Below are 16,207 nucleotides of genomic sequence, written 5' to 3' on the forward strand. Positions count from 1 at the left end.
ATATTTATTATTGTAAATCAATTAACAACACAAAACAATGACAGATATTGTAAAGAAACACTCACAGGTACTGCATTTAGCATAAAAAATATGCTCAAATTATAACATGGCAAACTGCAGCCCAACAGACAACAACAGCTGTCAGTGTGACAGTGTGCTGACTTGACTATGACTTGCCCCAAACTGCATGTGATTATCATAAAGTGGGCATGTGTTTAAAGGGCAGACTCGTGGGTACCCATAGAACCCATTTTCATTCACATATCTTGAGGTCAGAGGTCAAGGGCCCCCTTTGAAAATGGACACCATTTCCACTAAATTTGCACACAATTTTTTCCTCGCCAAAATGTAGCGTAAGTTTGGTACTAATGGATTCTTTAGGTTTTTCTAGTCTCATATGATACCAGTATCTTCACGCTAGCTTTAAAACTGAGCTCGCTACGATCTAAAAATCACAAGTTGCGTTAATGCGTTAAAGAAATTAGTGGCGTTAAAACGTATTTGCGTTAACGCGTTATTATCACGTTAACTTTGACAGCCCTTGTTTATACTAGTCAGCCCGCTATAACAGGTGCTATTCCTATTATATTTCTATGTACCCGGGTTTCTACATAGACAGTGAGAGTTTTCCCATTCACTTCGATACAATCAGACTCTTCTTGTAGCAGCGTCCTCCAGAGGCCATAACAGGCAATTTAAGGCTTTTCCCTGGATTCAACACACTTTGATGTGCAAAAATTAAGGAATATTTTTTATAAATGTGCAGTCGATTAGCACTTTTTATGTTTTTTTTAAAAAGACAATTAGGGAATCTATTGGTATTAATATCAAAAAGCTAATTATACAGCTGAAAAACCTTGGCTTACCAAAACTACTAACTAATCTAGACACTTTTTCAATTTAAAATGTTGTTGTTTTGGCACTAATGTTACTCCGTAGTATTAGCCATTGTTTTTGTTTAGCAACCTGAGGCAAAAACCTAAAAAACAGAATATATTAAAGGCTAATTTCAGTATTTTTATACCCAATATTAAATCTTTTTTTTTCAAACTTTTCGGCCTAAATATGGTTTTAAATCTGAAATTTCCAACTTTAATCTACTTTAATTTAGACACTAATCTAATTAACGTTAAATTTTAAAAGTTGTTGTTTTGGCACTAATGTAGCCAATGTTTTTTTTAAAGCCAATCAGGATATTTATTGTTATTAATATTAAAAAAGCTAATCTTACAGCTGAAAAAACAAATTATGAATGATTTACTCCATATTTGTTGTAGTTATTGCAACATTAAAACATACAGTATTACAAAATCCAACATTATTCTACCTTTCTACGTCATTTTAGGTGACGTGTGATTAAAAAAACATGTTTTTGCACAATACTCTGAATAGGTGTTGCATAATAGGGTTAAATAAATAAACTATACGGCATCTAATTTCACCAGAACTACTATCACAAGCTGGTTGGACGAGCTGAGAAAGTTTGTATTACAACTTCAGGCTTCTGATCCACCGGGGAGTTCACACACACACACACACACACACACGTACACACACACACTAAACAAAAGAGGAAGTGATGTCACTGTGGAAGTACAATTAATTTTGTTCTTTTAGAAAATCGATGACAAACGTTATTTAGAGTTTGTCGTCACACCTTGACTGACAGTTAATTTCCTCTTTGTGTAAGTGACAGTAAACACAGATTGTACCAGCTCAGCACTGACCTGCCTGTGTGTGTGTGTGTGTGTGTGTGTGTGTGTGTGTGTGTGTGTCTGTTGGGGTTTTTTGGATGGTTACCTGTCCTATATTTCTGCAGCGGTGGGCGGAGGATTGATCTGTATAAATAGACGTTGCACAGAGACGTCTTCACAACAGCATCTACTGACAGGTGAGGAAGAAACACACATACAATAGATGCATTTTAATAGTTTAATGTTTTATTAAATTATTAATTTATAATCTGTTTTCTGTCTTGCAGTTGAAAACTCTCTCCTGAAAGGATTAAGATAATTTAACCACCTCGAAACCATGAAGCTCATCGCCGCCACACTCGCCTCCTTCCTCGTCCTCCTGCCGCTGATCCTGATTGGCTGGATCGAGCAGGCGTCAGCGCTCCCTGTCGACCGCTCGCTCAGTCGGCCGCTGAAAGACCCGGAGACGCAACAGGCTGTCCGGGACGTGTCGCAACACGTAAGTGGTCAATTTACAACATTTTTAGCATCTTTAATCAGTAATCGAAGAAGTATTTTTTAAAGTAAAAGTAGAAAAAATACTCCTTTAAAAGTAAACGTCCTGCATTCAAAAGCTTACTTATGTTAAAAAGTACTCACTATGCAGCAGAAAAGACCCTGTTAGCAATATAATATCATATATTTTATATTTTATAAGCAGTATTTTAATGTAAGTTTGTTAATGCTTCATATTTTATAAACTAAACACGTTTTATATGTAAAACCTGAAACTGCAGAGTAACTAAAGCTGTCAAAATACAATATTTGCCTCTGAATTCAGTTAAAGGTATAAAGTTGCATGAAAATTAAATACTTGATTAAAGTACAAATACTGTAAAGTTGTACTGAAGTACTTGAGAGAATGTTCTTAAAACAACATTTTAATATAAATATGGCTTTAAATCTGAAAATTTCAACTTTAATCTAGACAATAATCTTATTAACGTAAAATTTGGGCACTAATGGTACTCCTTAGTTTTAGCCATTACTTTACATCTCTCTTTTCTGTAGCTACTGTTGACGACCCTGAGCTCATGTCTAAGTATATTTGAGGGAATATTTGTTTTTTTTTAGCAACCTGAGGCAAAAAAACCAAAAAAACCCAGAATATATTAAAAGCTTATTCCAGTATTTTTGGTTAACGTGATGCTAATCTGGTTTTCTGTGTCTTCAGGCTCAGAGTGTGCAGACGGAGGATGACTCCAGCACCAGACTGATGCCCAGAGTCAACACTGACCAGGTGAGAACGATCTCTAAAGAACGCTCCTGTCATATCATCAGTAGAACATTCGAGTAACGTTCGACCTCTGACCTCTCCCGCCTCCTCCAGGACCACCTGAAGATCTGCTGCCTCCACGCCAACATCCTCGACTACTACCTGAACAACATCCTGCGCCAGCGTGAAAACACGCATCCCAGCATGCACCGGCTGAGGACCGACCTCACCCGCGTCAGCGAGGACCTGCAGACTCAAGGCTGTGTGAGTGTCAGATGTTGGAAAAAAGTGTTTTAATCCAGCTGCTGATGTGAAGCTGGTTAGCTTAGCTTAGCATAAAGACTGGAAACGGGAGGGAAAGTTAGCCTGGCTCTGTCCAAAGTTAAGAAACATGCTTATTTGCTGAGAGATAAATGAGACGATTGAAACCACAAACAGAGGAGCTAGTATGGAAACAACTATCTGTGCAAAAACCAAACACAAATGCACAATTTGATGTGGTTTACTGTACGTGTGAGACTATTTCTTAGCCAGGAGGAGTGACTTTCCAGAAGAAATAGTCCGGCTCATAGGCGCCTTTAACACCACGCCTTGTTTTGTGCTTCCATGCTAGCAGTTTCCCTCTGTTTCCAGTCATTATGCTAAGCTACGCTAGCTGTAGCTTCATGTTTATAATACAGACTGTTAGTTAGCAAAGCAAACATCTTTACACACAAAAAAATCTAATGTAGAAAAGAAAATATTAACATTAAAAGTCTTATTTTTTAAGAAAGTTTTTAAAAAATTTTTTAAACACACATTTTTATATATTTTCACATGATTTGTTATGATGCCGCTGTTTAATTTTACAGTGTGTGTTTGTGTGGTGGCGTTGTGGTTGATCCTAAAATTGATATCGACTTTTTGTGGTTCTAGTCAGTGAAAGTGAACTCACACAAACACACAGAGGAAAGATTGAAGTGATAACAGCTGCTAACCTACAATACCTGTCTGTCTCTGCAGAACGTGACTCGCTATCACGACCATCACCACGCTGTGGAGTTCCGCACCAAGCTCGCCAAGGTGAGATTTTACACCACGTCATTCACTGCAAATTATTCTGAAGTCAAAATAAATGTAATTTATTTGAATGGAGTTTAGTGCAGGAGCACAGAGCCGCTGTGGCTGCTCGTCTTTGTTTTAGGCCTTTAAGGCTCTTTTATCCCAGAGCTGAAACATTTAATCAATTAGTTGATGTAGGTAATTTTTTATTTTAACACCTTTAATCCCATAATTTTAAATTTTTATATCAGAAATCTGTCTTTAAATCTAAAATTTTAATCTTATTCCGTATATTTTGAACCAGTGATTCATGTTTTCTCATAAAGGACATTAATCAATTAATCGATCAACTATAACAAGTATTATTTATGCAAATATTTTGATAATTGATTAATTATTTAAGCCATTATTTAAAGAAAAATACCAACTCTGCCTAGTTCCAGCTGCTCAAATGCAGTAAACTGAATATCTTTGTGTTATGTACTGTTGGTCGGACAAAACAAGCAATTCAAAGACATAAAATTTGGCTTTTAATGGTCATTTTTCCACTATTTTCTCACATTTTATAGACCAAACAAATTGATTAATTGAGAAAATAATCAACAGATTAATTAGACAGATTAAACAGATTAGTTGCAGCTTTATTAGCAGCAAATTAGCAATGAGCGGCGGATAAATCCACATTTGCTCATCTCACTAACATCCTTTAAACTGTGTTTCTATTGTTTCTAATGTGACTCTATTTGTTTCAGATGGGCGGCGAGCGAGGTTTGAACAAAGCGGTGGGAGAGATCGACATCTTGTTCACTTACCTGCACGACTTCTGCGTCAAGCCGAAAAACGCCACGGCCGCCGCCACCGCCGCTGCCGATGCAAACTGACACCTCGACTGTTTTTACTGAGCAAACAGTGTATTTATCATATTTATCACCTTTTGTACCAACAACTTTTATACCTTTATTTATTATCAATATATTTAATTTGAGAAGATATTTAAATTTTTTTTATATTTGTATTGACTCGAGTACGACAGATTAGATATTGATCTATTTATTGATCAAAGAGTTTTAATGCCTGAGCCGGAAGGACTCTGTTGGTGTTGATCATGTTGCCATGTTATGGCTTTATTATTATTAAAAAAGAGTTACAGTATTTACATGTTACACTCTGTGTGTTACAACGTTTACTTGAAAATTAATAAAGTTTGGTTTTGAATATGAACGTTGGCTCGTCTCTCTCTCTGCTGGTGTTTTGTGAAATTAAAGGAACAGTTCAGTGCTTTTCAATATTGGAATTATTTTAATATTATTTCCCATAAATTTAGAATTGAGGTACAACAAAAAAAGAGAAAAATGCAACTGAAAAAGTCACAGCAAAAATAACAATAAATAACAATAATAATATATAATAATATTATATAATATATAATATACAGTCAATTCAGTTAAATGTAATCATCTTTATTGGCATTTGACACGTGGTGCCAAAACACAATTATGATTATAAGAGACCATGAATGAAATTAACAATAAAATAAAGTGAATAAAAACATTAATTATGAGAATAAAATAGATAATGAAATAAGTAAATGAAATTATAAAAAAAATGATAAATAAATAAATTATATATATGTATATGTATATATATATACATATATATGTATATATACAGTATATACTGTATACTGTATATATATAGGGCTGTCAATGGGTTCAAATATTTTGTATTTGTTCAAAATGTACCTTAAAGGGAGATTTTACAAGTATTTAATACTCTTATCAACATGGGAGTGGACAAATATGCTGCTTTATGCATATGTATGTATATATTTATTATTGGAAATCAATTATCAACACAAAACAATGACAAATATTGTCCAGAAACCCTCACAGGTACTGCATTTAGCATAAAAATATGCTCAAATCATAACATAGCAAACTGCAGCCCAACAGGCAACAACAGCTGTCAGTGTGTCAGTGTGCTGACTTGACTATGACTTGCCCAAAAACTGCATGTGATTATCATAAAGTGGGCATGTCTGTAAAGGGGAGACTCGTGGGTATCCATAGAACCCATTTTCATTCACATATCTGGAGGTCAGAGGTCAAGGGACCACTTTGAAAATGGCCATGACAGTTTTTCCTCGCCAAAATTTAGCGCAAGTTTGGGGCGTTATTTAACCTTCTTCACTACAAGCTAGTATGACATGGTTGGTACCAATGGATTCATTAGGTTTTTTAGTTTCGTATGATACCAGTATCTTCACTCTAGCTTTAAAACTGAATGAATTAGAACAAATTGCATTAATGAGTTATTATTGCGTTAACTTTGACAGCCCTAGAAAACATTCAAGGAATTTATTTTTATGACGTGTTTCTGTAGATTGTAAACCAGCAGAAAAAGTCCCAAAATCTTCATACTTTAATCACATTTTTGCAGTTTAAACTGTGAAGTTGTTTATTTAGTCACTCAGCTTTATATCTCCTGACTGTTAGTGGTTATTAATCCCCTCAAATGTGGCTGAGATGTTGCCAACCGAACACAGACAACAACAACTAGTGGGTGTTTCATAGTGAGTCATATGTCGTCAGTGTTGCCCTTTAAGATCACTAAATGAAGAAACATGTATGTGTGTTCTGAGCAAGAAGTATTCAGAGTTTTTACTTAAGTAAAAGTAGCAGTACTACAGTGTTTGTTTGTTTTGTTTTTTACAGTTTTTTTATGTATTATTACTTATTATTTTTATTTTATTTTTTATTAAATTTATTTTATAATTTATTTTTTTATTATAATTATTTTATGATGTATATTTATTTATTATTGTTTATTTTTTGTATTATATTTATTTTATAATGTATATTTATTAATTATTATGTATTACTTTAATTTAATTTTATATTTAATTTTGTATTCAATTTATTTTATTATGTATATTCATTTTTATTCTCTGTGTTAGTGGTCAAATGTCACTATACACCCCTTTGTACTGTATGACTAAACTTGATAAAAGGAAATAAAAAGAAGTTAAGAAAAAGAAAGTGGCATTTATTCAAAAGATTTATGAATGGATTTTATTCTTAAATTAATAGAAAAACAACAAGATGTGAAATACTACGTGTTTCCTATTGTCTCGAATATGTCATGAAATCTAATATATATCGTTTCGATCAATTTTATCAGATTAAATTAACTCTTATCTGATCACACACACACACAGACACACACACACACACACACACACACACACAATGGCCTTTATTTTTAACTGGTGCAGAAACCTGCAGAAACCACAAGTAGACGAGACCTACTTACCTACTTTCAATAGTGTAGGTTTGGATGCATGTTTGTTGTTTGTACACTATGAGTGGGTATATATATATATATATATATATATATGTGTGTGTGGGGGTCCCCTCACCCCTTCATGATCAAACAACATCTTAAAGATAGAGCACTTGAGTCACGAAAGGTTGTTAAGTTGTAAAACTCATCCGTCGGTATCTTCCCTGGTACGTAAGAAGTATTTTCCATCCATCATCTGTAACCTCTGATCCTGTTCAGGGGTCGCGGGGGGGAGGGGCTGATATGGAGGACGAAACCTGCCAAAATCAAAAATAAATGACTTGATAAATAAATAAATGTGGCAAAAATAATATTAAAAATAAATGTAGCCATTAATTAATTGACAGAAATTGATATTTCTTTAATTTGCTTCTTTATTTATTTATCTTTGTATTAATTTTCCTATTTATTTACTCTTCTGTTTTCCCTTTTATTTATTCATGTATTTATTTATTTGTTAAACATTTTTATATTTATTTTTTTTATTTATTTATTTATTTATTTTTTAATTAATTTTATATTTATTTTTAAATGTATGTATTTATTTATGTATTAATGCATTTATTTTATATTTATTTTTAAATGTATGTATTTATCTATGTAGTAATGCTATGTATTTATTTATTTTCTTTACATGCTCACATTCACACCTACGGGCAATTTAGAGTCAACAGTTAACCTAACCTGCATGTCTTTGGACTGTGGGAGGAAACCTGAGCACCCGGAGAAAACCCAAGCTAACACTGTAGCTCAGTAGGTTGAGCGGGTCGTCCGCGGTTCCTCCTGTCCTCATGTCGTAGGGTCCTTGAGCGAGACACTGAAGCAGCTAACTGCTCCTACAATGCTTAGGATGGGTCAAATGTAGAGGTCAAATTTCATGTATGTAGATGATGAATGTAATAAAGCATTTTGTTTATCATTTTTTATTACATATGCATTTAATACAGTCACCTGACCTCCCTCTGACCTCACCTGCGTCTCCTTCCCTCATCAACATTTCACTACATACAGCGGCCCAGATCCATTCATTCCCTAACAGACCATCAAAGTTGCCGTGTGCTTCATGCCTTTGTTTTCAAGCCACCAGAACCAGAACCAGAACCTGACCGCGACTCGGACCCTGTACCTGCACCAGCATGCTCCTTTTCCTGCTATCATGTGCATTTAAAGGAACAGTTCACCCAAAAACAATATAAACTGTATATAGTACTCACCTCCCTGTAGGCTCTCTGTTGTCCCAGAAAAAAGTTTTCTAATGGCGTTATGGAGTGCCCGAAAAATGAAAGCATATCAGTGCAAAACAGACTTCAATGGAGGCCGGACGGAAGACGGCGAAAAAAAAACTTTTCTAAAATTCCTGTGCTTGTTACGCACAAATGGGCACAAAGAATTGCTCCTCGGGAGGGTCATCCAAAGATCCTTTGTTGAGCAAGTCGTGTTTATATTTCCATAAGTCAGTTCACCTGTGTGATGTCATCACAGGGGATTTCCCACACACCAGGAAGTACAGTAAGGACAGCAAACTTCCCACTGTGTGTGTGTGTGTGTGTGTGTGTGTGTGTGTGATAAGGATCTATCTTTAGCTGAGCGCTTTGTGTTGAGCAGACAGGAGCAGATCACATGACAGCGTCACCTGCAGGTCACCACAAACACCTGTGAAGTAACAGCAACCTGATAAACTGCAACAGTTTGTAAAGAGGCCTGAAATTTAACCGTTTACTCACTGAAATCTTTCTCCTGCTGCTGTGCAGTTTTATCATTATAATAGTTCTGTATTTGTCTGTATGTACACACAAATATCCATACATGAACCCTGTTGATAGGACACATAGTGAAACATAAAAAATATTTTAAGAAATTAATAAGAATTTTGAGAGAAAAAATATAGAAATAGAAATAAATCTAAAAATATTCCACTTTATAACCCATTTTTGTTATTGTAATCTATCATTTTGTTTAATGCAATTTTTTAATTATCAGTATTAATTTAGTTACTGTAAATATTATTGTATGACGAAAATGTAAGCAGAATAAATCATTCAAAAAGGCATGACATAAATAAAAGGTTAAAAATATTAATGATAATAAAAAATAAAATACAAATAAAATAAAAATCTTTCAAGTAAAAAGAGATCTTTGGCATATTTAGATTTGATTAATTTCAGGGAAAACAGGAAGTACAATGTTGGTTTGTTCTATTATTCACAAGATGAATTTACAAACAATAAGGCAATCAATACAATTACATATTGTATCATCCTCAAAACTGAGCAGATATCACATTAGACACATTAGACAATAAAAATAAATACAAAAATGTAAGCAAAATAAATCATTCAAAAAAACATGACATAAATAAAACAAAGTTAAAAATAATAATAATAAAATAATTATTGATAAAAAAGAAAAAAGAAATAATAAAAAATAAAAGAAATAATTTAATAAAAAATAATCAATTTGTTAGTCATAGGGTCAGATAACTTCCAAGTAATATAAAGAGATCTTTGGCATATTTAGATTTCATTAATTTCAGGGAAAACCGGAAGTACAATGTTGCCATGGAGACAAGTTAATTAAGCTACCTGTGGGCTACTATTGAGCCACGTTTTAGCCTGTATTTGTTTTAATTTCGGCAAATTGGCACCATAAAAAGTATGCCGAATTAAGTATTAGCAGCTCTTGTTTGCAGTCTAGTCATTGTAGAACAGATAAAAAATCACTAGATTACTTTAAAACTGAAGAAAACGTTAAATCGTGATGATTCTCAGGCAGGTTCTGGATAGAAGAGCATCTTTTTCCCCCCTGATTTCTAAGCGGACTTTTTGACGTTTCTTCACGATGCTGGTTGGAGTGAAATGAAGTCAGCGATGAAGTTTAAGTCACACCGATTCTAACAATATGTGTTTCATGTTTGTGTGTTCAGATTTGACTGAGTTATGAGTCTGAGAAGAGGACGAACTTTAGTTACCTTAACATAGTAGTTAGTTACTTTAGGCTAGTAGTTAGCTACTTTAGCTAGCAGTGTTACAGCAGGTGGTGGTAAGGGCTTGTTGTTTAGGTAAGAAAATATAATCCAATATTTCTAAGTATGAAGACTAATTTCATTTTGTTGTTAATGTTATTATGTTATTTTCTGGGTGATTAAAGGGACTGTTTGTAAGAATCAGAAATGCTCGTTAACAGCGACACCTGTGGCCGTTAAGTCAACAAAAGTCAGCATCGGGTTCTCGCTTGTGAGTGATATTGTGGTTTTAGCTGACGTGTGTCGCCTCACTGTTTTGAGCGATGCTCGTTCATGTCTATTTAGAGCGAGCACAAGCATGAACCTGATGCTGACTTTTGTTGACTTAATGGCCACAGGTGTCGCTGTTAACAAGCATTTCTGATTCTTACAAACAGTCCCTTTAAATATTATTATTATTATTATTATTTGGCTCTTGTCCTCTTCACCTGTAGGCTGCTGGTTTACAGGTGCATAATATTTATAATATTTCCTCATAATGATGCGTTCATGTCTTAGCATACAGACCGTTATTATGAGCAGCCGAGTGGGAAAAAAACATTCATATCAACCTCCAACTTTTAATTCGGGGTCGGAGATGTCGGGAATTTCTGACGGCTACAATATCTCCCGCGTGTCAACATAACGGACGCCAAAAACACAACAAAATCGCCATCGCCGGCAGTTCAAGGTAAATAAAACTCATTGTTATCACTAATAAATGTGATTGAGTGATGTAAATATACTTAATTGGTGCAGGTTGTGTGTTTACACCGGATTTAACCGGAAATATGTAGCTAGCGTACTATTCCAGTAGAAATTAAGAAGTTACATTTTAATCAGTAAACATTTTAAATGTTAATTTTGTCTATTAAAATACACATTATATCATAATGTAATCCATTAAGTTTTTATGTAATTTACACATCGTTATTTATGTTATCATGCATTGTTTAAAGGCCCAGTGAGACTGTGGCGGTATTTTTTATGGTATACGAACGTCCGTGTAATGTCGTGTTATTTATACGCCTTCCCAAGAGACCGCGTTGCCACAGGACGTACGTCATGGTGGGGTTTCATGCTAATCGGAGTATATACGGCTGCATGTAAACAGGAATATTAGGGGAATATTCATTTTCATTAGCCATGTATGCAGCTTAGTAGGAATATTGTCTTTTTTGGAGTAAGGGCAAAAACTGTAATATTTAGTGCGTGTAAACGTCGTCAGTGTCTCTGCTAAACATCAGCATGTTACCATTACAGCCTCACAGAGCTGCTAGCATTTGTGTGTCTTTATTTACTTTTATTTATTTTACCTGAAAGTCATAAATAACGTTTAATGTGAGAGCTGATGCAGTGTTCTTCCACTCCGCAGGTACGTCAGGTCTACGTGACACCATATGAGGCTTCTGTTCAGTGACATATTTTCTGTTATCTGCTGTATATTATGTCACATTCATGTCTGCAGGCAGTTTAGAGTCAGCTGAGTGAGGAGCGCCTGAAGTAAACCCACACCGTGGAGCCCTGGACGCAGCGTTTTGTGTTCATGGACGGTTTGAAACTGTGACTCAGAAGTGTTGGATGCCGCCTGTCGACCAGAAGACAGAAGCCGTTCTCTTATTTGGGTCGAACTCTTCTGAAATCTGCTGCGTGGAAAAAAAAAAAATCTGAACAGTCACCAATTCCCGACCAAGTCGACAAAACCGCAACCTACTTTTATCTGGCCACACATCTAAAACATGCTTACCAAAATAGACGTGTTAACACACCGCAGATGACGTCATCACAGCTGAGACAGCGAAATCGTATCAGTCATCAGTCACAGATTCTTTCATAATCAATTAATAAGCGATTGATTATTTAGTCTGTAAACACAGGTAAAGAGACAACAGCACGACAATCAAAGAAGGTGAAGAAGTCAAAGTTGAAAAGAAAAGGGTGGTTTATTTTCTGCTCAACACAATACTTCAAACAATCACAAAGCTTCTCAAAAATGTGGGGGAGGATGAGACAAGGTGGTTTTGCCAAAAAAACAGAAATTTTCTGACACTTGTGTCAGAAAATAGTGAGAAATGCCCACCACAATTTCCCAGAAGAACGTCTTTTTTTTTTCCGACCAGCAGTCTAAAACTCAAAGATATTAAATTTAAAATTATATAAAACAGCAGCAAATCCTCACATTGGAGAAGCCGAAACCAGAGAACATTTGGTGTTTTTGATTGATAAATTGCTGCGAGCCGAGCTGCTGCAAACATTTACTCAGCTTGTTTCTCTGATCAGATCCAGACGTCTGATGACTAAAATCCTTTATCCAGTTAACCCCCTGAGATCTCCAAATGTCAAAAGTTTTTGATCCCAAATCACAGCATGGCTTTTTTCTATGGTGTTCCTCAAGGTCTTGGTGTCTTAATGTGGTATTTTGGAGAGATTATTGATCATTTGTATCAATTCTCCAGTGGTAAAATATGGTTAAATTGTTTTAGACTTTTTTAGGGGGGTACAGGGGGTCTTTGGGGTGAGATAGCAGGTCAACAGTAGATGTCACATAGAAGTGGTGTACATCATCTGAAAGGTGGGAACCTGAAGATTAATTTGAGATGCAGTTCAGCACTGTGTCAAGTTGTCCTAGTGTATAAGGGTTTAGAACATTATGATTGAAGTATATGATGGTCACCCCCATGCTCTGTTATGTCTCATAAGTTGTTGCAGCAGTTTTGAGGTTGATACCATTTGTCACACAGATTTGGTGCTAAATTTAACCATTTTTTTACCGCTGGAGAATTGATAAAAATGATCAGTAATCCCTCCAAAAAAACACATTAAGACACCAAGGCCTTGAGGAACACCATAGAAAAAGGCATGCTGTGATTTGGGATCAAAAACTTTTGACATTTGGAGATTTCTGCAAGAATTTGGCGATTGGATGGCGAGCACTTCTGTTGTGTAAACTGCTCAGAAACCCTCTTATTGTCAATCTACCTAGGAAAGCCATCCATCCTCTGAATGCTCTAGGTCTCTAGTTTGTGGCTGTAAAGTTTCATGAGGCTGTGATTATCCTAGAGGTCACCACAGGTCATTTTATATAGTAAGGTCAAGTTTCTCTACAATGAAATGTCTACTATGGGGACTAACATCATCACACATGAATACAGTTGGACTCATTGGATCCACAAGAAGTCCCAGTACACTTTCTACCAGTTTGCTGGAACCTTTCCCATCATGCACTGCATGGGCTGAATACCTGTCAATCAACCACAGGATGATTAGACAGAAATGATTCTTGTCTAATGTGCATTTTAAAGTGCAGACAGTCAGTCTGTCAGTGGGACTATTTGACCTGGTTACTGCTCTGACTTCCAGGACCTGATCTCTTCCTCTGACTCACAGCAGGTGTTAGACGTCTTCGTTTATGGCGCCGGTGTGCAGACATCGCCTGTAATCTGGGTTGGACGACGGTCTGGAGCGACTCGGCGCATTCTGAAACCCGCCAAGGCGCGAAACAAAATCTACTGAGTCGGCGTTTCCCCGGCTGCGTTGAACCGCGAAGCCACAACCTAGTTTTATCTGACTTCTCATCTAAACACCAAAACCAAGTTCTACCGAGACCACCCCGTTAAAACCGACAGGAAGTGACATCATCGACGCCGGGGTGAGGAAGACGGAGGAGAACAAGGGAGAGAGGAGGTGAAGAAGAAAACAAACAGGAGGAAAGGGGAGAAGGAAAAGCTGATGATGAGGAGGAGGAGCAGTATTGAGGAAGAAAGGAGGAAAGAAATAGGAGATGAAGAAAGGGGGAGAGGGAAGAGGAGGAAGGAGGCAAGGAAAGAGTAGAAAGATGAGAGAGAGGAAAAAGGAGAAAAGATGAAAAGAAAACAAGGAAAAAGAGGAGAGGAGAAAAGAGAAAGAGAAAATGAGGACATTAAGACAGTAAGACTGTCCTTTCCTCCTTTCAAGATAAAGGAGAGGAAGAGGAAAAGCGAGACAGAGATGAGAAGGAGGAAAAAGGGAAGAGCAAATTAAAAGAAAGAGGAGAAGAAGGAAAGAAAGAGAAAGGACGGAAACAAGGAGAGAAGGATAGCAGGAGGAAGGAGGTGAGGAAAGAGTAAAACCAACAGGAAGAAGGGAGAGAAGAGGAGGAGAAAAGATAAGACGAGAAGAAAATTAAGGAAAGGATGCGAGAAAACATGGGACAAAAGGAGGAGAGAAGGGAGGACAAACTAAGGAGGGAAGGAAATAAAGGAAGGAGGCCAGGAGGAGAGGAGTAGGAGACAAATAAGAGGATGAAGAGGGAAGAATGCAGGAAACAGGAGAATTTGGACAATGAAGAAAAGAAGGAACATAGATTAGGGGGATATTAAAGAGAGGAAGAGAGGAAAAAGAAGAGGAGAAAGCAAAAGAAAGGAGGAGAGACGACATGTGAAGAAAGAAGGAAACAAGACGAAGGAGGAGAAAAGAGGAGCAGAAAATACAGAGAAAGGAGGAGGAAGAGGGATACAGGAAAGAGGAGAAGAATATGGACAACAAAAGACAAGAGAGGAAGAATAAAGAAAGGAGAAGAAGAGGAGAACGAGGAGGTGAAACTAGAAAAGGGAGAAGGGAAAAGAAAGAAGGAGAGAGGAGAAAGAGGAGAAGAAAATGGGAGAGAAACCGTGGGAAGGAAGGAGGAAGGAAGTGGGGAAAGTCTACATGTTGGAAGAGGAAACGAGGAGAGGAGGAAAGACAACAGGAGGAGAAAAGAGGAGCAGAAAACAAACAGAAGAGGGGAGGTGACATCAGCTGGGAGAGTCCTTGGAAATTTGCAGCAGTGAGTCAGTGATATCAGGAAACAAGAGAAAAAGAAAAGAGGAGAGGGGGAGGAGGAAGAGCAGATGAAGAAGAAGAAGAAGAGGAGGAGGAGGTGGTATAAATGCAGCAGAGAGGAGTGACCCTGCTACAGTCTGAAGATGTTTCTCCTCCTCGTCAGGACGTCTGCTCTCACTCTGCTCATCGGCCTCGCCGTTGACGGGCTCGTTACCACGACAACGGCCCAGCGAGGACTCACCTGCCAACAGGAGATCCCCGCCGTCCTGATCCGAGACCTTTGGACCCGGACCAGACAGCTGATCAATAAGCTGCCGGTAAGATCAATAACTGAATAGTTTGATAGGATCAACTAAAGAATCAGTTCAGATCAATAATTTAATTACTAAATTACAAAAACTCTAAATGACAATGATAACTGTGATTGATTAGCTAATCAATATGTCAGTTCAATACTTTTAAAGATCAATAACAACTGTGATGGATTAGTCTATCAATATGTCAGTTTACTACTTTTAAAGATCAATAACTGTGATTGATTAATCTATCAATATGTCAGTTTACTACTTTTCAAGGGTCAATAATAGCTGTTATTGATTAGTCTATCAATATGTCAGTTTACTACTTCTATAAGTCAATAATAGCTGTTATTGATTAGTCTATCAATATGTCAGTTTACTACTTTTAAAGATCAATAATAACTGATTGATTAGTCTATCAATATGTCAGTTTACTACTTTTATAGGTCAATACTAGCCGTTATTGATTAGTCTATCAATCATTACCTCATGAGAAAAAAGACTAAATAACGTCAACGTTCTTTAAATGTCAATAGTAACACTTATTGATTAGTCCGCTTATCATTATATTAGATTACTATCAAATATTGTTAGTTTGTCCGTTTATCATCAATTAAAGATCAATAATTACTTCTACTGATTAATCTACCAATCAATAAGTCAATTAACTATCAATTCAATGTCTGTAATAACTATTATTGATTAGTCTGCAAATCAATATGTCAGTTTACTATCAATTAAATGGCAATAAATGCTCTTATTGATCAGTGTAAAT

At 36.2% G+C, this 16,207-nt stretch overlaps 1 protein-coding gene across 1 annotated transcript; it reads left to right on the plus strand.

Annotated features, from left to right (window-relative positions):
• The first annotated feature begins 1,790 nt into the window (after positions 1–1,790).
• Positions 1,791–5,211, plus strand: il22 (interleukin 22). The gene is made up of 6 exons (XM_037760822.1): positions 1,791–1,891; positions 1,982–2,193; positions 2,908–2,973; positions 3,064–3,213; positions 3,952–4,011; positions 4,743–5,211. Exons 2-6 carry the CDS (start codon positions 2,032–2,034, stop codon positions 4,869–4,871), a joined length of 567 nt encoding a protein of 188 aa, XP_037616750.1. The 5' UTR covers positions 1,791–1,891; positions 1,982–2,031; the 3' UTR covers positions 4,872–5,211.
• The last annotated feature ends 10,996 nt before the right edge of the window (positions 5,212–16,207 follow it).

This window comes from Sebastes umbrosus, chromosome 23, assembly GCF_015220745.1.
Source record: "Sebastes umbrosus isolate fSebUmb1 chromosome 23, fSebUmb1.pri, whole genome shotgun sequence".
NCBI classification, from domain to species: domain Eukaryota; kingdom Metazoa; phylum Chordata; class Actinopteri; order Perciformes; family Sebastidae; genus Sebastes; species Sebastes umbrosus.